Source organism: Dromiciops gliroides, chromosome 1 (assembly GCF_019393635.1).
Source record: "Dromiciops gliroides isolate mDroGli1 chromosome 1, mDroGli1.pri, whole genome shotgun sequence".
NCBI lineage: Eukaryota > Metazoa > Chordata > Mammalia > Microbiotheria > Microbiotheriidae > Dromiciops > Dromiciops gliroides.
Genome location: NC_057861.1, coordinates 410,174,178 through 410,197,377, shown reverse-complemented (window position 1 = coordinate 410,197,377; position 23,200 = coordinate 410,174,178). Strand labels below are relative to the sequence as shown.

The 23,200-nt window shown below is 40.6% G+C and overlaps 1 protein-coding gene across 2 annotated transcripts in view; it reads left to right on the top strand.

Moving 5' to 3' along the window:
* NIM1K (NIM1 serine/threonine protein kinase) overlaps positions 1-23,200 on the top strand; it is a 92,063-nt gene that overhangs the window by 48,783 nt on the left and 20,080 nt on the right. For both annotated transcript variants that reach the window (XM_043976314.1, XM_043976315.1), the window contains exon 2: positions 13,456-14,533. In XM_043976314.1, the coding sequence (XP_043832249.1) occupies positions 14,245-14,533 (289 nt within the window). In that variant the 5' untranslated portion in view covers positions 13,456-14,244. The remainder of the gene's footprint in view (positions 1-13,455; positions 14,534-23,200) is intronic.

Here is a 23,200-nt window from a genome sequence, read left to right as displayed (position 1 = left end):
GGACTATTCTCTCTTTGCATCAGTAAGCCAACCTTTGCCTTCAGCCTCATGTATCCCCCAAGGGAATGTTTGCTCTTCTATTTAGAATTTTATTTTCCAAATTACATGTAAAAACAAATTTTGACATTTATTTTTTAAAACTTTGTGTTTCGGGAGGCTAGGTGGCGCAGTGGATAAAGCACCGGCCCTGGATTCAGGAGTACCCGAGTTCAAATCTGGCCTCAGACACTTGACACTTACTAGCTGTGTGACCCTGGGCAAGTCACTTAATCCCCATTGCCCTGCAAAAAAACCAAAAACAAAAAAAACTTTGTGTTTCAACTTCCTTTCCTCCCTCCCTCCTCCCCCCAAGAATTCAAGCAATTCAATATAAGTTATACCTGAGTAGTCATGCAAAACATCTCCACAATGTTTGTTCTTTCTTATCTAGAATCAGTGCTGTCTTCTGCTCTTTTAGCACCTTACTATTTCACTGATCACCCCATTATCTATCACTTTCCCTTGGGGCAGCTAAGCAAAGTTTTTCAACCTTTCCCAACTCTTTCTTTCTTTCTTTTTCTTTCTTTCTTTCTTTCTTTCTTTCTTTCTTTCTTTCTTTCTTTCTTTCTTTCTTTCTTTCTTTCTTTCTTTCTTTCTTTCTTTCTTTCTCTCTCTCTCTCTCTCTCTCTCTCTCTCTCTCTCTCTCTCTCTCTCTCTCTCTTTCTTTCTTTCTTCTTTCTTCTTTCTTTCTTTCTTTCTTTCCAGGGGCAGTGAGTGTTAAGGGCTAAAATTCTAGCTAAACTGTCTAAAATATCTAATGAGTGGTCACCATCTGTTAAGGGCTAAAATTCTACCTAAACTGTCTAAAATATCTAATGAGTGGTCGCCAATAAATTATAAGCTTTAGCAAGAGTTAGACTTTTAAGCATTTATTAAGGAGAATAAGAATTTGGTAAAGAGAGAGAAAAAGGCCTAGATTCCTATCTATTAAAGGGAGAGCACATTTCTAGCTCCGCTCTCCACCAGAGTCCAAAGGAAAGACAGCGAGACTGAGCGCCAGTCTCTTCCTTCCTCCTCCCACTAGCCCGCGTCACTTCCTGACTCCTGGTCTTGCCCTCAAAGACCTTTGCTTCATGGGCAGAACTCTTCTACAGTAAGTCTCCAGCAGGTGGCGTCATTCCAATCGTTACAGAGGGTTAAGTGATTTGCCCAGGGTCACACAGCTAGTTAGTGTAAAGTGTCTGAGGTCAGATCTGAACTCAAGTCCTCCTGAATCCAGGGCCGGTGCTTTATCCACTGTACCACCTGGCTTCCCCCAATACTTTCTAGGAATAGAGGGGTGGGGTAAGGAAAGAATACCTACCTCCAAACCTACTTTTTCCAACCTTATACATTACTCTCTTTCATATAGTCTTTGATGTAGTCAAACAGTTCTTGCAGTTCCTCACCCATGACTTCCATCTCCCACTATACTTTGGTGCCTTCCCTACAGGGTTTCTCCCATGGCTGGAGTGTACTTCCTCTTAATCTTTGCCTCTTATATTCCCTAGTTTGTTTAAAAGCTCACCTCAAATGCCATCTCTTACATGAAGTGTTTCCTGATCCTTCTAGCTACTAGTTATTATTGTTGTTCAGTCGTGTCCAAAGCTTTGTGACCTCATTTGGGGTTTTCTTGGGAAAGATACAGGAGTGGTTTGCCATTTCTTTCTCCAGTATGTTATGGGGGAAATGGGGTAGGGAGTTTGGGATAGGGGTTGGGGTTTGGGGTCCTTAGGAATTCCTCTTTAAAGAATTACACCCGGGGCGGCTAGATGGCGCAGTGGATAAGCACTGGCCCTGGATTCAGGAGGACCTGAGTTCAAATCTGGCCTCAGACACTTGACACTTACTAGCTGTGTGACCGTGGACAAGTCACTTAACCCCCATTGTCCTGCAAAAAAAAAAATTACACCCTCTTGCACAAATCCAATAGAATAAGATAATAGTTTATTTAGGGGCTAGGGAAGGGAAACCAAGAGAGAAATCCTTGGACTTCTTCTCATGGGGAGAAGGCATGGCACAGAGCATGGCTCTGAGATACCAATCTTCTCGAGCAGGAATCTGGCAGATACTTTTATAGAGGTCTGATGGTGGTCCGATAAGGTGATCATCTGACTGTGGAAAGTTCCCCTATTGAGGGAGGACCATCCCCCACTGGTGGTGGCTGGGGGAATTGGGTGAGGGGTGGCTGCAGATCTCTCAAGACATCTCTCTCTCCTCCTCCTCCCACCACAAAGGCAGCAGCCACACTTAATCTTATCTCCCCAGGGGTGAGGGAGACTGGAATGAAGGGTGGTGGTCCTGGAGCTAGCTCAGTCCTAATCAGGTTCCACTTATCTCTTTAGGTGTGTTTGTCCTTTGGTTTAGTTTCTCAAGGAGAAGGTTCATTGATGTACCCCAGAGAACTTCTGGGGTGCTAGGCCCTATAACAAGTAAATTAAAGCAAACAGAGGTTAAGTGACTTGTCCAGAGTCACACAGCTAGTGAATGTCTGAGTCCAGATTTGAACTAAGGTCTTCCCAACTCCAGGTCCAGTGCTCTATGCACTGAGCCACCTAGCTGCTAGTAGCTTCCTGCAAAACTTTGCTTGTGTTGCTTTTATACATATATACATACATACATACATACATACATACAAGTCATGTAGTCTCCCCCTAGAGAATGTAAATTCCTTAAAGACTGTTTCATTTTTGTCTTTGGAGAGCCAGCACCTAGCACGTTTGGAACATAGTAGACACTTAATAAATGCTTGTTCATGTATTGGGGGGACAGATTTGTCTTAGCCCCTGTTATAACAATGATGCTTTATATTTATAAAGTACATTGTAGTTTATATACCTAAAATAGAAGTCAAGATTTTCTTGGTATTCTATCAAGTCAGAGATAATGTTGATTAAAAAAAAAAAGCAAAACAGGGTAGACATACCTCATGTCCTATTCTATCTATGCTATGATACTTTCTTCTCTCTGTCTTCTGTCTGTCTCTTCTCTTCTGATAAAATTCAGTCTTCTTAATTTCACTTCCACAATTTTTAAGGATTCCTCTTTCCTTTTTACTAGAGGTTTTCTTTTTCTTTTAAAAAACAAAAAATAAATAAATAAACCTCCTTGATTATGAACTGAAACATTAACAAACATGAAAATTTCAATCTATAAACAGGAACAGAAAAGGACTGTATATGAAATTGTATACTTTGGTTATATATAGCTTTTTAAAATTCACATTAAATGTAACATAATAGTAAATAAATTGACCTTGTCTGTGCCCCCTTCTGAATTTCCTTCTGCTTTCTTTTTTTGTATTTTAAAAAACATTTAATCGATACCTTTCTTTCTCCTCCTCCTCTTCCTCCTCTTTCGCTTCTTCCTCTTCATCATCATCAATAAGCATTTATTACACACCCACTAGGTGCCAGGTGATGGAGCTACAAAGACTAAAAATGAAATAATTACGATACTCAAGGATTCTATGTTGTATAGAGGGGAAAAACAGAAGGGGGGCGGCAATGAGGATTACGTGACTTGCCCAAGGTCACACAACTACTAAGTGTCGAGTGTCTGAGGCTGGATTTGAACTCAGATCCTCCTGAATCCAGGACCAGTGCCCTATCCATTGCACTACCTAGCTACCCCAGTGTGTGTATGTGTGTGAGTGTGTGTGTGTGTGTGTGTTTTAAAGCAAACTAACTTTTCTCTTGAGAGGGGCTAACCCAGTCTTGAGCTTATAAATACCAGCTTTTTCCAGCGTTATTCATTGCATTTCCCCTTTTCCAAATCAGTTCAGTTCTATGCAGTGCAATGGCACATGCACATGCTGAATGGTTTTCAAATTTTTCTTCTTTGTTTTTTCAATCAAGTAGGAATTGTTGAAGGGGAACATGTTACTTCATATCTAAATGGAAATTAAGTGTCCAGAAGGGGGCAGTGGTGCCCTTACAGTTTTCAAAACTAGTGAGAGAGACCAGACCTCAATATTATTGTTGTTTTATTTCATATCTCACTGACATTTAGCGACCCTGGTAGTATGTTATTATTAAAAAGATGAACCTTTGCTTTCATGGAATGTTTGAGGTTAGTAAGGGAGCTGTACGATTTCCTGAATGTAATGCAGTCTTCCTTCTTTCTCCTGTTCAACTCTGGGCTCTCCTCATTGTCCATCACTATTGTCTATCTCAGATAGAGAAGACATTGACTGTTCATTGAAATGCATGTTGAAATCTGGTCCATAGATATTCTTCATCCACTTGGTCTTTCCTATGTAGATAGTCAGGCAAAATACCTTTGAGTGAATACGAAGCTCTTCCAGGAGGCTCTGCAGTATTCCTGGGCATAATTTAGTTGACCCAGTATCATCTGTAAGCAGGAGCACCTGCGAAAATTTCACTATTCCCAGGGAATCTCTCTCCAACCCTCTCTTTGTGTTGACTCTTTTTTTTTGTCGCAATGGCAAATACCTTTGTTGAACATACATCTATTTTATGCATCACTTGATGCTTTATCAGAAGGCTGCTGAGCATCATTTCATAGCAAGAATGTTAAGATTGATGATTCAGCTACTCATTGCTCATCAGACCAGGATCTCACATTTAGAGTACCAGTAATCAAATGAAAGTTTTCTGGTTGCCTAAAAGCAGTTCATCTTAATGTCTTCTGCCTTTTTTCTGGCTCCTCTGCTATAGGCACTGAAGAAACAAAAGGGAGTAAAACAGAACTGAGAGATTTTAAAAATTACTTATTGTACTGGAATATTTATCTATGACCCAGCATCCTCTCTATACTATAAGGAGGCTGGAGAGTAGAACTTGTTGAAGTCTGTCTGTTATAACAGCAAGAGCTTATTCTGTAATGGTTTTTCATTTTGTTATTCCTAGCCCCAAAGAACTAAGATTTATCCAATTCCACAAACATTTATCAAGCAGCTCCTCTATTATTTGCTATACATGGACATGTAAAGATAATAGGGTAAGAGGAATTTTCTTTTGTAATTAAATTTTGTTTTTTGGTGAGGCAATGAGGGTTAAGTAACTCACCCAGGGTCACACAGCTAGTAAGTGTCAAGTGTCTGAGGTCAGATTTGAACTCAGGTCCTCCTGAATACAGGACCAGTGCTCTATCCACTGTACCACCGAGCTACCCCATGCCCCATCATTTCTTATAGTACAATAATAATCTATTATATCAAACTTTGTTCAGCCATCTCCCAATTGATGGGCATCCCTTCTTTTTCCAATTCTTTACCATCACAAAAGAGCTGATATAAATATTTTTTGTACATATAAGTCCTTTTCCTCTTTTTGTTTTTTTGTGGGGCAATGAGGGTGAAGTGACTTGTCCAGGGCCATACAACTTTTCCTCTTTTTTTGGTGTCTTTGAATGTAGAAACCTAGTAGTAATATCACTGGATCAAACAGTATACACAGTTTAATAGATTTTGGGGCATGGTTCCAAATTGCTTTCCAGAATGGTTGGACCAATTCATAATTCTACCAATAGTGTATTAAAATACTTGTTTTTCCACAGCCCCTTCAGCATTGGTCACTTTTCTTTTTTGTCAAATTACAAAATCTGCTGAGTGTGACATGCAGAGTTGTTTAATTTGCATTTCTCTAATTAATAGTGATTTAAATACTTTTTCCTTATGGATATTGATAGTTTGGATTTCTGCTAGAAGGAACTTTAAAGGTCATCTAGTCCAAACCCTCATTTTACTTATTTAGTAACTTTCATTTTATTTTTTTAAAAATAAAAACTCCTTTCATTTTAAAGAGAAAACTACATCCCGGAGAAGGGAAGTGATTACTATGGAAGGGCTAGATTTTTTTTTTTTTAGTGAGGCAATTGGGGTTAAGTGACTTGCCCAGGGTCACACAGCTAGTAAGTGTTAAGTGTCTGAGGCTGGATTTGAACTCAGGTACTCCTGACTCCAGGGCCGGTGCTCTATCCACTGCACCACCTAGCTGCCCCTGAAGAGCTAGATTCTAAAGCTAAAGCTCCTAACTCCAAATTTAGTGCTTTTCCCACATCCTGCCTACATTAAACTCCCTGAAGTAATATGCCCATGTCCATCCCTGGCACTAAGCATGCTACTTCAAAGCAAAGGAATATTTAATAGCTTGTGAGGAAGGTATCTGCTGTGAATTTCAACTGTTTTTTTAACTAACTAAAAATAAATTCATTCATTCCTCTCTTTTCAAGAACTATGCTTTCCCCTCCCTGTTCCAGTCCTGAATGGATGCTCCTGGCAAGCATTGATTTCCTAAGTCAGTTGATTAGGAAAAGAAAATGAAGAATACCTTTTGTTTCTGACTCTATTTGTGATTCGATAAATCATTCCATTTCTACATCTAAATGTCATTTCTTGTATATTTTTTACAGAGACTAACAAACATTTGTTCCCCAAAGGAGCTCTGAAGGCTCTCTTCTCCAATACTGAATTGTAAACATGAACAAAAACTACTAATGCCCTGAAGGGGTTCCACTGCCTTTTCACGGTGAGAATGAAATGAGCTTCATTCTCCCCTGTGCATCTGGGAAGGCCTTGATTTACACCATTTATAAATTTAGTATTAGGTGGATTCTAAATCAAACATTATCGTAGTTATATTTAAATACATAATTCACAAATTGATATATGTATGTTATGGGGGAAATGAGTGGGGGCTTGGGGTAGGGGTCCTTAGGAATTCCTCTTTAAAGAATTATGCCCTCTTACACACAAATCCAATTAGAGTAAAATAATAGTTTATTTAGGTGCTAGGGAAAGGAAACCAAGAGAGAAGTCCTTGGACTTCTCATGGGGAGAAGGCATGGCACAGAGGCATGGCTCTCTGAGATACCTGTCTCCTTGAGTAGGAGACAGGCAAATACTTTTATAGAGGACTGATGGTGGTCAGATGAGGTTATTATCTGACTGTGGAAAGTTCCCTTATTGGGGGAGGACCATCCCCACTGGTGGTGGCTGGGGGAAGTTAAGTGAGGGTTGGCTTTGGATCTCTCAAGCCATCTCTCTCCCCCTCATGCCACAAAGGCAGCAGCCACACCTAATTTTATCTCCCCAGGGGTAGGGGAGACTGGAATGCAGGGTGGTGGTCCTGGAGCTAACTCAGTTAGTTTAGTTTCTCAAGGAGCAGGTTCTTTGATTTACCCCAGAAAACTTCTGAGGTACCCGGGCCCATAACATGTATATTTGCAAATGTTAGACTCTAGAAAGCATAATCTCTTTCCTTAGAAGTGAAGAAATCTGAAGGTAGTATCACCTTATGAGCTATATGTTGAAATGTTGAAAACTATCTTTACATGTAACTGGAAAATAATAAAATACCTTTATGATTAAAAAAAATTAGATAGTCTTGCAGGGAAGCCTGCCTCCTAAATTAAGAACACTGAATTATGCCTAAAAGCCTGAGAAGATGCAAATGAGCTTGAAAAGGTAAAATTACTGATTTGCAAATAGGGCCTTTTTTTTGCAAGCTTATTTCATAATTCTCCCTGAGGATCCTTGCTTTGGTTGGGCTTTGCTGCCTGCTATATCTCAGTGTCAGACCCCTCTCAAAGCAAGAGACAAACTTGCCAACAGAAGAGAGAGTGACAGACACAGAGAGACAAAGACAGAGACAGACGGATGGGGGAGGGAGGGAAGAAAGAAAGGAGAAAGAAGAGAGACACAGAGAGATGTAGAGGTGGGGTCAGGAAGAATTCACCAGGAGTTTGGTAACTGCTGTGTAAATTCAGACTGAAAGGACAAAGGTGAGATGATTTGCTTTGGTTTGTTTTTTCACTGTTGGTTTTAGGTTTAGCAAAACAAATCTGAAAGCAAGCTCAGTTGTCATTCGTCTTGTTGAATGCCTCCTTATATAGGAAGGGTTAAACTAATGATTAAGGTCTAATTTTCCCAGACCCTGAATCTTTGATGCTTTGCATCATTGCATCAGTGATACCATGTCTGGGGCTTCTGGTACCAGCCATACTGCCACTGGTATCAGTGAGAACTGCATGAGGAGGCATGTTATGGGCTCAGAGCACCCCAGAAGTTCTCTGGGGCACATCAAAGAACCTTCTCCTTGAGAAACTAAACCGAAGGACAGACACACCTAAAGAGATAAGTGGAACCAAATCGGACTGAGCTAGCTTCGGGACCTCCACGCTTCATTCTAGTCTCCCTCAACCCTGGGGAGATAAGTTTGGGTGTGGCTGCTTCCTTTGTGTTCTGAGGAGATGGCTTGAGAGATCTGCAGCCACCCCTCACCCAACTCCTCCAGTCACCACCAGTGGGGGATGGTCCTCCCTCACTAAAGGAACTTTCCACAGTCAGATGGTCACCCCCATCAGTCCTCTATAAAAGTAACTGCCAGTCTCCTGCTCGAGGAGATTGGTATCTCAGAGCCACTCTTTCTGTGCCTTTCTCCCCATAAGAAGTCCAAGGACTTCTTTCATGGTTTCCCTTCCCTTCCCTTTCCCTTCCTCAGCCCAAAACAAACTACCATCTTATTCTAACTGCTTTTGTGTGCAAGAGGATGTAATTCTTTTTTTTTTTTTTTTTTGTGGGGCAATGGGGGTTAAGTGACTTGCCCAAGATCACACAGCTAGTAAGTGTCAAGTGTCTGAGGCCGGATTTGAACTTGGGTACTCCTGAATCCAGGGCCGGTGCTTTATCCACTACGCCACCTAGCTGCCCCAGGGTGTAATTCTTTAAAGAGGAATTCCTAAGGACCCCAAACCCCCTACCCCATTTTCACGATGACAGGCAGACATTTCCACATGCATTTGGGGATTGTTGGGAAAACTCAATACATACCATAATTCTGACTTTTTGTTCATCTAGGAAACTGAAGCCCCCAGAAGTAACTTACCACTGGGCAAGCCATTTACCTTTCCACCTGTTTCCTTATTTGAAAAATAAAAGAGTTGAACTAGACCTCAGAGGTCACTCACTTCTAGTTCTAAATTTATGATTTTATAATCAGAGTTTCAGTTTTCAAAATCTAATAAAGACCTTTAAAACTAAAACAAGAGAAGTCCCACAATTGACCAAAAATATTTCCAACTTGACAGAGCTTTCTTCTGTCATTTACTATAGTTGTTTGTCTTTTGCAATATTGTTGTCGGTATATAAATTGATATCCTGGTTCTGATCATTTCACTTTGCATCAGCTCACATGAGTCTTCCCAGGTTTCTGAGACCATCTCCTTCATTATTTCTTTTTTTCCCCCTTCATTATTTCTCTTTTCTTTTCTCTCTTTTTTGTATGTGTGTGAGGCAATTGGGATTAAGTGACTTGCCCAAGTTCACACAGCTAGTAAGTGTTAAGTGTCTGAGTCTGGATTTGAATGCAGGCCCTTCTGAATCCAGGGCTGGTGCTCTATCCACTGGGCCACCTAGCTGCCCCCCCCCTTATTTATTTCTTACAGCGCAATGGTATTCCATCACTTCATATGCTTCCAGTATTAGAAATTTTCACTCTTCCTAATGGATAGGCACCCCCTCAGTTTCCAATTATTTACTAGAATGATAAGTCCTGCTATAAATATTTTTGTACAAATGGGTCCTTTAACTCTTTCTTTGATCTCTTTGGGGCATAAAACTACTTGCTGGGTCAAAGAATATGGACAATTTAATAGATTTTTGAGCATAGTTCCAAATTGCTTTCTAGAATGGCTGGACCTGTTCATAGTTCACCAATTATGCATTAATGTACTTTTTTTTAGTGCTTTGCTTTTATATTTTTCCCCATATAAATATTTTATTATTTTTCCAGTTACATGTAGAAATAATTTTCAACATTTGTTTTCATAAGATTTCTTGTTTTAAATTTTTCTCCCTCCCTCTCCTCCCTCCCCCCTCCCCAAGAAGCAAGTAGTATGATACAGGTTATACAGGTACAATCACATTAAACATATTTCTGCATTTGTCATATAATGAGAAAAGAATCAGAGCAAAAAGGAAAAACCTCAAAAAAGAAAAACAACAACAACAAAAACAATAGAAATAGTATGGTTCGATCTGCATCTAGATTCCACAGTTCATAGTCCTTCTATTATTTGTCATTTTCCTTTGTTGTCAACTTTGCCACTCTGATGGGTATAAGGGGCTGCCTCAGGGTTATTTTAATTTGCATTTCTCTAATTATTAATGATTTAGAGCATTTTTCATATGGCTATTGATAGCTTGGATTTCTTCCTTTAAAAACTGCTTATTCATATCATTTGATCATTTATCAATTGAATAATAGCTCTTATTTTTATAAATTTGAATCAATTCCCTATATATTTTAGAAATGAGACCTTTACTAGAAAAATGATACAAATTGTTTCCCAATTTCCTTCTTTTCTTTCAATTTTAATTGAGTTGTTTTTGCTTGTACACAGATATTTTTATTTCACATAATCAAAATTATCCATTTCATTTCTTGTGAATCTCTCTATTTCTTGTTTGGTTATTAGCTCTTCTTTCTATAGTTCTAACAGGTATTTTCTTCCATGTTTGTCTAATTTGATTATGATGCCATCCTTTACATCTAAATCATGCACTCAATTTGAAGCTTGTTTTGGTATATCATGTAAGATTTTACTCTATACCTAGTTCCTGCCATAGTGGCCTAATTTATTTTAAAATTGAGTGTTTGCAGTGAGTTTAGATAGCAATATATTTGACTTGGAGAGGCATCCTAATACAGTGAGAAGATTATTGGCTCCAGAGTTGGAAGATGTGGATTATGTAACCTTCTTTCTATATTACCTAAATGGCATTAGGCAAGTCACTTACCCACTCTGACCTTCTGTTTCTTCATCTGTATAATAAGGAGCTTTGATTAGATTATTTCTCAGATCTCTTCCATCTAAGTCTGATGGTCCATTGCACTAGGAAGCCCTGAGATTGTCCTAATAAACTTAATACATGTTTGTTCAAATGAATTGACAAAGAATTCAATTGAAAATATTTATTGGGAACCTACTACTATAAACTGTTGTATTGGACATTACTAAGTCATGATCATGGTATAAGAACAGTGGGTCACAGTGTTGGGTCTAGAGTTGGGAAGACTGATCTTCCTGAGTTCAAATCTAGCCTTAGACACTGGCTATGTGACCCTGGGCAAGTCACTTAACCCTGTTTGCCTCAGTTTTCTCATCTCTAAATGAGCCAGAGAAAGAAATGGCAAACCAATCCATTGTCTTTGCCAAGTAAATTCCAAATCAGGTCACAGAGAGTTGGACACAACTGAAAAAACATAATCATAGTATCTAATTGAATTGATTAGTGTTTGGTGCTGATAAAAGCAGGGTATCTATCTGATACCTCTATACCCTACTAGTTCCCTTTCCTGACTGGGAGACTTAGTTCGTATCTCTGATTGAGCAGGAATGTGACTGGATCTGCATTGCTATAAAAGGCAGCACCATAGATTCATCTCTGTGGATGGAAGACAGCAACATCTCTCATAATATTTAGGATAATTTTATGTGACATATTTGTTATCAGAAAACTTGATTCACTAGAACTTCCATTATGAGCAAAAGATAAGACATTGTAAGGGGGATCATTCTCAAGCAGATGTCTTGTACAAGGTGGGCCAAAAATCATGAAGGTGTTTCAATATTTAATATCTCCTTTATTTTTTGTTTCTAATTTATAATACCATACCATCATATACAGTACTAATTTATAATACCATACCATCATATACAGAAATAGGAAATTAATTTACATTATGTGTGAAAAATCAATGGCAAAAAATGAAGAAAAAGTAATTTTCTTTTTCGCTCTTCCTAAAAAATGATTTCTATAATTCATTCATTCATTCGTTTGTTTGTTTGTGGGTTTTTTTTGGATGGGGCAATGAGGGTTAAGTGACTTGCCCAGGTCACACAGCTAGTAAGTGTCAAGTGTCTGAGGCTGGATTTGAACTCAAGTCCTCCTGAATCCAGGGCTGTTGCTTTATCCACTGCGCCACCTAGCCGCCCCCCCTCGTTTGTTTTTAAGATCATAAAAGAATTTTATTATTTTCCAGTTACATGTAGAGATAGTTTTCAACATTTGGTGTGTTTTTTTTTTTTGGTGAGGCAATTGGGGTTAAGTGACTTGCCCAGGGTCACACAGCTAGTGTCAAGTGTCTAAGGCTGGATTTGAATTCAAGTCCTCCTGAATCCAGGGCCAGTGTTTTATCTACTGTGCCACTTAGCTGCCCCTCAACATTTGTTTTTATAAGATTTCAAGTTCCAAATTTTTCTCCCTCCCTCCCTTTCCTCCCCACTCCCCAAGACAGCAAGCAATCTGATATAGGTTATATATGTATAATCACATTAAACATAAGAAAAAATAATTTTCAAAAGGTTATTAAAGCATAGTGGCTTTTGGCTCATCCTGTAGAATTCCTAAATTTTTATAGTTTGATTAAACAGAAGATGAAACATGTTCCCCTTTCATTAATTACAGTCTGGATAGTTGACTTGGTGTCATTTTATTGGACATTTGTCTTGCCTTTTGGGGATCCTAAGCTAACACTTCCAAGAGATATAATCTATGGCCAATTCATCCAAGCTTTCCTTAAGGATTTGAATCAGGCTCCTTCATTTCCACTAGAAAACATGGGTTTGGAATCCCAGCAAGGAATATTACAACTTCTTAGAGTACTTGAGACTGCTAAGAGCAGAAAAATGACCTATTGAATGCTCATTCAGCAAATAAAAGGGTTTCCTGAATTCTGAGTATTTTAGCCAATTTCATTCTTACCTTGAGTCTGTCCATGTGTTGTCTAAATCAGAGGTGTCAAACACAGTCCACATTGTGGTCCCCAATTCTTCTTGAGTATGGCCTAAACCATATTAAAATATATTTGGGAAATATTTAATAAAATAAACAAAAATACAATAAAATAGATAATGTTAATATCTGGTTTTCAAAGCCAGTATCCTTATGTACAATTTAGTGTCCCCCATTTCTAACTGTTTGACATACATGGTTTGGTACCCTAAAAGAGAAGACAGTATACATTTCCTCCTAAACTTTAAGAAGTGGGACATGTACTTTACTAGAATATAACAGTTATGAATTCTTTTTTTTTTTTTTTTAGTAAGGCAATTGGGGTTAAGTGACTTGCCCAGGGTCACACAGCTAGTAAGTGTTAAGTGTCTGAGGCCGGATTTGAACTCAGGTACTCCTGACTCCAGGGCCGGGGCTCTATCCACTGCGCCACCTAGCTGCCCCACAGTTATGAATTCTTAATATGAATAAGGAATGTGTGTGTGTTCACGCGTGTGCATGTGCACAGTTCAATCCAAATGGTTCTGGCATCCTAGAAATTCTGAAATGTGTATATGTATGTGGGGGAGAGTATGCATATTTCAAACCTCCTTCCTTAACTATACGTATAATACATATTAAATAGAATTCAATGATGATAAAAGCAAGCTAATGACCTTTTTCATTTCTGCTCTTAGGATGAACAGACCTCTTCCAAATGTTTGAGAAGGCTCAAGGTTTAGAAGAAGGCTCCTATAAATAAAGGCAAATTAAAATGACATTGTAGTGCTTTAATCCTTCCCTGGTCTCCCATGTGACTAAAACAAGACCTATTTGCAAGTTTCCTCTTTCACTGGAGTCCAGAATACCGGCTCTAGAATGTATTGGCAGTTATTCAATTGACAACAACTAGAAATGGAGAGAGTCAAAGAGATATCCTAGGAACCAGGACTTAGTGGGACAGAAGGAGCCTTTTATATGCCTGAATGAAAACTTCACCAAGGCTAGAAGATGAATCAAAGGAAGTAGCAGTTTGGGATCTTTGATCTGCAGTCTGATAAGATGCTATAGTTTATTCAGTGGGATCTGAAAGTAGCCAGAGTCTAAGCAGAGCTTCCCTCCTTGGGCAGCTGGTTGTGGTCCTGGACCCCACAGTCAATGAAAGCCTATACATTATACCCATAGGAAAATGTTTGGAACTTCCCACATGAATTGAGCAACTTTCTGTTTTACTACATATGCTATACCATGATAGCTTTGGCAGTCTTCGGGGTAAAATTGAGAGATTGAAATTGCTCGTGTTGAATGACCATCCTCCTTTGGGTTGAACAGGAAGATCTGAGCCCAAATTGAAGTTATTTTCTATGTAGAACATTGTTAGAGCTTCTGGGCTAGAGACAGGCTCATCTTGCCCAGCACACTGAATTCTTAAACACTGGCTAACACCCCTTGGATACCACAATGGAGACGTAAGCCTCCAATGGACGATGACCACGGTGTATGTGAATGGAGGCCTGGGGAACCCCCGCTATGCCAGATGGAATCGCCGGGAGAGCATTGAGGACTGTGGCCAGCCTGAGCATTACCAGGGAGATGTGGAAGACCAGCAGCACAGGCTGACACCATTTGAAAAACTCATGCGGGACATGTCAAAGAATGAGAAGGTAGTGAGAGAAATCACGCTTGGGAAAAGGATTGGCTTCTACCGGGTCCGAGGGGAAATTGGAAGTGGAAACTTCTCCCAGGTGAAGCTTGGAATTCACTCCCTAACCAAAGGTAGGGTTTGACTCTTCAGGGTGAAAACCTTGTGGCGTTTCAGAACCCCAAGCACATTCATGGTAACATAGTGTTATGGGGAAATTGCATGGGAGTTTGGAGTAGGGGTTCTTAGGGATTCCTCTTTAAAGAATCACACCCTCTTGCACACAAATCCAATTAGAATAAAATAATAGTTTATTTAGGAGTGCTAGGGAAAGGAAACCAAGAGAGAAGTCCTTGGACTTTCGAGCAGGAGACAGGCAGATACTTTTATTAGAGGACTGATGGGGGTGATCATCTGATTGTGGAAAGTTCCCTTATTGGGGGAGGACCATCCCCCACTGATGGTGGCTGGGGGAAGTTGGGTGAGGGGCAGCTCTGTATCTCTCAAGCCATCTCTCTCCCTCTCATGCCACAAAGGCAGCAGCCACACCTAATCTTATTTCCCCAGGGGTAGGGGAGACAGGAATGAAGGGTGGTGGTCCTGGAGTGAACACAGTCCGATCCAGTGCCACTGATCTCTTAAGGTGTGTCTGTCCTTTGGTTTAGTTTCTCAAGGAGAAGGTTTTTTGATTTACCCCCAGAGAACTTCTGGGGTACTCTAGGCCCATAACAATAGCAATTTTGGATTTTCTTGAAATGATTAATTAGGGTTTTTAAACTGCTATTCCAAAGCAACCAATTTCTGAAGTCCATATTGATCAATGCCTTATGTTTACATATGTATTAGCAATGGTACAAAAAAGTCTTGGACAGTTAAATAATCCAGAAATGGTTTGTATTTGAAAACTCACTCTGGACATTGTGCTTCTTTTTTCCTCCTACTCTAAACTTATAAAGTCGATTTTGCTCATGCTAATATCCATTCATTCATTAAATCTATCAAATACTATTTATTTGATATCAGCTACTGCAAAACATTTTGTTATGTATTGTGGGAATACAGAGGCAGTCAAGAAAAAGGCCCAGTTCCTGCCCTCAAAGAAATCACAATATAATGAGGGAGGCAAAACATAGTAATTTTTTTTTTTTGCAGGGCAATGAGGGTTAAGTGACTTGCCCAGAGTCACACAGCTAGTTAAGTGTCAAGTGTTTGAGGCTGAATTTGAACTCAGGTCCTCCTGAATCCAAGGCCAGTGCTTTATCCACTGTACCACCTAGCTGCCCCCATAATAATTTTTTTAAAACTCTGTGAAATCATGTTATACAGAAGGCACTGAATTTGAGTCGAAGCACCTTTATTGGCCCACTGATCTTTTTTTTAAAAATGAGGCAATTGGGGTTAAGTGACTTGCCCAGGGTCAAGTGTCTGAGGCCAGATTTGAACTTAGGTCCTCCTGACTCCAGAGTGCTCTATCCACTGTGCTACCTAGCTGTCCTTGGCCCACTGATCTTAAGCAAGTCACAGATTCCTTTTAGATCCATAAAGTGGGATTCAAGACACTTTTACCATTCAGTCACAGAGTTGAGGTGGGAAAAGCATTTTGTAAATAGTGAAATGCCCTGGAAATGTGAGCCTTGCCATATTAGTGTGGCCACTTAGAAGAGGAAGGAGTCACAATCAGGAAAATGTTCATGGCAAATTTAATTTGAATGGCATCTTAGTGGATGGGTAAAATCTGAAAAGGAAGAGATGGAGAGAAAGGGCACTTTAGGTGGAGGGAAGTGTATGTGCAAAGGTGCAGCTGCAGGAAAGTGTGGGGGCACCTGTAGTTCAGTTTTCCTGTTCTTCAGAATGAGTGAAAGTAAGTACTGTGAGATGAGGCCACATCATTGTGTTATGGGGGAAATTGGTAGGGGTTTGGGATAGAGGTTCTTGGGAATTCTTCTTTAAAGAATTACATCCTCTTGCACACAAATCCAATTAGAATGAAATAATGGTTTATTTAAGTGCCAGGGAAAGGAAACCAAGAGAGAAATCCTTGGACTTCTACTCATAGGGAGAAGGCATGGCACAGAGCATGGGTCTCTGAAATACCTTTCTTCTCGAGCAGGAGACAGGCAGATACTTTTATAGAGGTCTGATGGTGGTCCCATGAGGTGATCGTCTGACTGTGGAAAGTTCCCCTATTGAGGGAGGACCATCCCCCACTGGTGGTGGCTGGGGAAGTTGGGTGAGGGGCAGCTCTGTATCTCTCAAGCCATCTCTCTCCCTCTCGTGCCACAAAGGCAGCAGCCACACCTAATCTTATCTCCCCAGGGGTGAGGGAGGCTGGAATGAAGGGTGGTGGTCCTGGAGTGAACTCAGTTCCATCCAGTGCCACTTATCTCTTTAGGTGTGTCTGTCCTTTGGTTTAGTTTTTCAAGGAGAAGATTCTTTGATTTACTCCGTAAATCTTCTGAGGCACCTGGCCCATTCAAATGAGATACTCTGGCCCATAACAATAGGAAGCCTTGAATTAATCCGCCAACAAACATTTATTAAGCACCTGTTCCATTCTAGGCACTATGCTGGGGATACAAAGACAAAAATAACGTTCCATATTTTGGGGGAGTTTTCAAGGACCTTACATTATGATGATGGAAACAACATGTCCATAGATAGTATTATACTATTATTATTTTATTTATTTATTTTTTTTTTGCAGGGCAGTGAGGGTTAAGTGACTTGCCCAGGGTCACACAGCTAGTAAGTGTCAAGTGTCTGAGGCTGGATTTGAACTTAGGTATTCCTGAATCCAAGGCCAGTGCTTTATCCACTGTGCCACCTAGCTGCCCCTGATAGTATTATACTAAATAGATAGGAGTCAATAGGGGAGAAGGCACTTATAGCTGGGGGATCAGGAAAGGTCTCATATAGAAGGTGTTTGGGTTTTTTTGTTTGTTTTTTTTGGTGGGGCAATGAGGGTTAACTGACTTGCCCAGGGTCACACAGCTAGTAAGTGTCAAGTGTCTGAGGCCACATTTGTACTCAGGTCCTCCTGAATTCAGGGCCAGTGCTTTATCCACTGCACCACCCTAGAAAGTGGTTTTTAAGCTCAGTCTTTAAGGAGACCAGGGACTCTAGGAGATGAGGGTGGAAAGGAAATGTTTCCCAGCATGGGGTACTTGTGCCTGGAAGCAAGAGATATCAGTGTCATCAAGGCCTAGAGAAGAGAGAGTATAGTGGAGTAGATAGTCATTAGCAATGCTATGGAGGGGGTCAAAAAGGATAAGAAACATGATAAAGCATCTGATTTAGACAGTGAAGGGTCCTGGGTGACTCTGGAGAGAGCAATTTCTGATGATCTGGGAGGCTGGAGGCCAGATCTTAAGGGACTGAGAAGTAAAAGAGAGGAAAGAAAATAGAGGCAAGGATTCTGAACACTTTTTTTTTCTCCTAGTGAGGCAATTGGAGTTAAGTGACTTGCCCAGGGTCACACAACTAGTGAGTGTTAAGCGTCTGAGGCTGGATTTGAACTCAGGTCCTCCTGACTCCAGGGCTGGTGCTCTATCTACTGCGCCACCTAGCTGCCCCTCTGAACACCTTTTTACTTGCTGAATGTAAAGATTGAAATTCAAGTCACTGTAGGTTTAGTAATTATTTATTGTGTTAGTTTAGCCGCTAGCCCTGCATGTGCTGTGCATATTCTGATTGTACAGAGACACAAGGAGAGCCAGAACCAGAGAGAGGGGACAGACAGAGAAAGACAAAGAGACAGAGACAGAAAAGTTCTGCCTCTCCTCTAGTTAGAGGGAAGTAATTAAGTTCACATAAGATAGAGTAGATAAGAGCCACTAGAGGGCGCAGTGAATAAAGTGCTGAGCCTGGAGTCAAGAAGACATCCTCCTGAGCTCAAATCTAGTCTCAGACACTTACTAGCTGTGTGACCCTGGGCAAGTCACTTAACCCTGTTTGCCTCAGTTCTAAAAAGTAAATGAGGTTAGTCTTCTATGACCAGTTCTTTTTTTTTTTTTTTGGTGAGGTAATTGGGGTCAAGTGACTTGCCCAGGGTCACACAGCTAGTTAGTGTCAAGAGTCTGAGACTGGATTTGAACTCAGGTCCTCCTGAATCCAGGGCTGGTACTCTATCCACTGTGCCACCTAGCTGCCCCTATGACCAGTTCTTAAAGAAAACCAAGACAGCCCTTAGGCTGTTTTTGATAACTTCACCTGTGTTAATTGACGACAAAAACAAACATAGAGACTGTTAAACAGTAGGTGATGAAATGGAGCTCATTAGCTCTGCCTTCCTTTTTGCCTCTGTTGCCACCATCTAAAGATTTGGGGTTACTCCTAGATCTATAGCATAGTATGGCAGCTAAGTAGTGTGGTAGATAGAGTGCTGGGCCTGGAGTCAGGAAGACCTGAGTTCAAATCTGGTCTCAGGCCCTGTGATTCTGAGTAAATCACTTAACCTCTATTGGCCTAAGTTTCCTCCTCTATAAAATGGCGATATGGGGGAAAATTTCCCCAATTACAACAGGAATAATAATGATAGTATCTATCTCCCAGGGTAATTATTATTATTTGTTGTGGGTAAATCACACTGTTAGAAGTCTTTGTTTTTGTTTTTTTTGCAGGGCAATGAGGGTTAGGTGACTTGCCCAGGGTCACACAGCTAGTAAATGTCAAGTATCTGAGGCCAGATTTGAACTCAGGTCCTCCTGAATCCAGGGCCAGGGCTTTTTCCACTGCACCACCTAGCAGCCCCCTCTCTCCCAGGGTTATTGTAAGGATCAAATGAGATCATATTTGCAAAGTTTTATGTAAACCTTAAAGTACTCTATAAATGCTAGCTAGCTATTATTATTATTAGTTATCATTGACAGCTTTGGCTGGGCAACCTCAGGTATTGGCAACTAAGACCATGGAGGACATGAACTCTCCCCCAAGGGTACTCGGCTTTTTTTTTGGGGGGGGGTGAGGCTATTGGGGTTAAGTGGCTTGCCCAGGTTCACACAGCTAGTAAGTGTCAAGTGTCTGAGGCTAGATTTGAACTCAGGTCCTCCTGAATCCAGGGCCAGTGCTTTATCCACTGCACCACCTAGCTGCCCTGGGTATTCTGCCTTTTTTAAAAAAATTAATTAATTAATTTATTGCAGAGCAATGAGGGTTAAGTGACGTGCCCAGGGTCACATGTCTAGTAAGTGTCAAGTGTCTGAGGCTGGATTTGAACTCAGGTCCTCCTGAATCCAGGGCCAATGCTTTATCCACTGCACCACTTAGCTGCCCCCATACTCTGCTTTTTAGGAAAACTCACGTGTTATGAAAAGGGAAAAGAAAGAGGAGTGGAGAGGAGTTTCCCTTCCTTCAGGGGGAAAATGAATGGTACCCAAGGGACTAGGAAATGGGATACAGGAGGCAAGAGGTGAGGTGAATTTAAGAAGGAATATATTTGGGGAAAGGAGAGCAGAAGAGAAGGGAACAAAATAAGCAGAGTGCCCTCCAAAGCTCGAAATTCTACATTTGTTAGGCTGAAGAGGACTGACTCCAGCTCTTTACAAACCTTGTCTGCCTTTTCTTTTTCTCCACTGGCATATCCCAGTGGGATTGGCAAGAGAAGAGATACTAACTTGCAAGAAAGCTGCCCATACTAGGCCTTGCACCAGCAGTATCCGGGGCTCAAGCTGGCCAGAAATCATGCCCAGCCCTCCTGAGGTCACTCAGGAACTCTCAGCTACTAGTGGGGATGCTGGTGTCCGTATCTGATTTCCATATCAAAGGGCACATATTTCCTAGGCTTTATGTGGAAAGAAAAGCTGAATATTTGATGTCCCATCTACTCTCTGTAGATATGAATCAAAGAGGCCATTAGGGATGCAAGTCCTTGCCATGTTATAGTTCTCTCTACCCTCTTTCTCCATTGTCCCTGATCCTCCTTCCTGAGGCTCCTCTCCCTTTGTTTGGCCCTCTTGTAGGCCCTTTTATTTTCTGCAATTCAATTCAACACAATTTATTCTGTAACTGTGGTGTTCAAGGTGTGCTTTCCCCTCAGGCATTGCCATATTGGAGTGACAGCCTCACCTGAAAATCCTGTAATGTTAGGAAGCAGACACCAGAGAAGGGAGGGTCCAGGCCTCCTGGGGAAAGGGTTCCTTCCAGGGGACCCCCAGAACTCTAATTGATTAGAAACAGCACAGGATAAAGAGCATGGAAGGAACATCAGAAACATTGATTTCTTTTGTTGTGGAGCTTTTTTTTTAAGTAGAAAAGGAGCCAGTGTGTGTGTGTGTGCGTGCGCATGGGCGCACGTGCATGTGCATGCACACATGTACACATACATGCCCTTGTACCAAGTACTCAGTCACTGGAATATCATCTATTTCTTTCTTCATTTATGTATTTATGAATTAATTCATTAATTCATTCATTTATCGATTTATTTATTCAACCATTTATTTACTTATTTATTGACTTACTCATTAATTTATCTATCTATCCATATTCATTCATTCATTTATGTATTCATTTGTTTATGCATTCATCCATCCATTCATTTATTTATCTATTTATTTTGCTGTTTATTGGAATATTAATATTAGTTATTGGAGTATTGGGTAAAAGTAGCTAGTTCAGTTTATCCTGAAGACCTTCACTGAAGTTGTCCTTCTTGATCAGAGGTTTGAAGGTCCTAGTTTAATTATAAATAATAACAATAAAAGCAGCTAACATATACATGTTACACTTCACAATTATTATCTCATTTGACCCTCACAATAACCCTGGAAGGTAGGTCCTATTATTATTCCTGCTTTACAGATGAGGAATCTGAGGCAAACAGAAGTTAAGTGATTTACCCAGGGTAACACAGAATGTGTTTGAGGTTAAATTTGAACTCAGGTCTTCTTGACTCCAAGCCCGGTGCCACCTCCATCTACTGCTACTGACAAGGATTGGCACATGCAGATGATTTAAGGTATCTAAGGGAGCAATGAGTCTGGTTTGCCTGACAGGAGTGAAAGGTATATTTTTCATAAGACCTTCAGAGTCGTCTTGGATCATTGCATTGCTGAAAATAACCGAGTCATTCACAGCATATCATCTCACATTATTACTGTTATTTTGTATACAGTAGATTTCACTTTGCATCAGCTCATGCAGGTCCCTCCAGATCTTTCTGATAGTATCCTGCTCATCATTTTTTTTATAGTAAGCTATAATTATATAGCACTTTATTATTATTATTATTATTATTATTATTTTGCAGGGCAATAAGGGTTAAATGTCAAGTGTCTGAGGTCGAATTTGAACTCAGGTCCTCCTGAATCCAAGGCCAGTGCTTTATCCACTGTGCCACCTAGCTGACCCCTATATATCACTTTAAAGAGAGATTTCCTTACAATAAACCCATGAGTTTGATTATTGCAACAACAGTTAACAGATGACTTTTATGTAGTATCTTAAACTTGACAAAGAATTTTCTTCACAATAGCCCAGCAAAGTATCATATGTTTTACCATTAGCATCAACCAATCATCATAACTGTTTCCCTCCATCCTATTCCTTTCCCATGATATTTACTCTATTTTCTATCTTCTTTCACCCTATTCCTCCTCAAAAGTGATTTGCTTCTGATTACCCCCTCCCCCTCTCTGCCCTCCCTTCTTTCACCCTTCCCTCCCTATCCCCTTCCCCTCCTACTTTCCTGAGGAGTGAAAGGAATAATTCAGACACAGCATGATGTAGGAGAATAGCCAGTCAGGGAGAAGTCAGGTGGTGGAAGGTCCATAATGAGAAGATTGAACTTTGATTTATAGGATGAAGGGGATCTGTTTCATGATCCAGAGGAACACGCACCTCATCAGTTTCTTGCTAATCCATCTTACAAACCGTGGAACTGATTTCAGGAAGTCCTTGAGGCAACCTAGAAGGAAAGAAGGGATTCCTATCCAATCTCTGTGTGCCCTTGGGCAGATAATCTCCCTAGGCTGGTTTCCTCATCTGTACAATGGTAAAGGTGGTCTCTGAAGTCCTTTCCAGCTCTAGAGTCTATGATGAAGCTAGACCACAGTCACCCAGATCCATTCTGAGGTGACCCTTTTAGATTCCCTGGAAGATGGGTTATATTGACTGATTCTCAAATTTGCTCACGACATTCTGGCTTCCTACACCAGAGTCTGCTACACTCGGGGGCAGCATACATCTTCTTTCCTCCCTTTCCTCTCAGATTATCTGGGAGCTTTGACCCCAGGAATTATGGGTTGCCCCAGTTGGCTTCAGCTCAAGGATTATTATTTTGTCAAATTCTACTTGCCTTGCCTTCTGACTAGGGCCTGAAAGTTATTTGGAAATAACAACAACAATAATAATAGCTAACACTTATCTAGTACTTACTATGTGTCATGTGCCAAGCACTTTACAATTATTATCTCACTTGATACTCACAACAACACTGGGAGGCAGGTGTTATTATTATCCCCATTTTATAGATGAGGAAACTGAGGCAAATAGCTTAAGTGATTTACCCAGGGTCACACAGCTAGGAAGTGTCTAAGGCTGTATTTGAACTCAGGCCTTCCTGACTTTAGGCCCAGTGCTTTACCGCCTGCAGAATTGATGTTCCCTGGACTATTAAAATAGCCTCCTGGGGGAGGCTAGGTGGTGAAGTGGATAAAGCACTGGCCCTGGATTCAGGAGTACCTGAGTTCAAATCCAGCCTCAGACACTTGACACTTACTAGCTGTGTGACCCTGGGCAATTCACTTAACCCCCATTGCCCCGCAAAAAACCCAAAAAAACAAACAAAAAAATAGCCTCCTAAT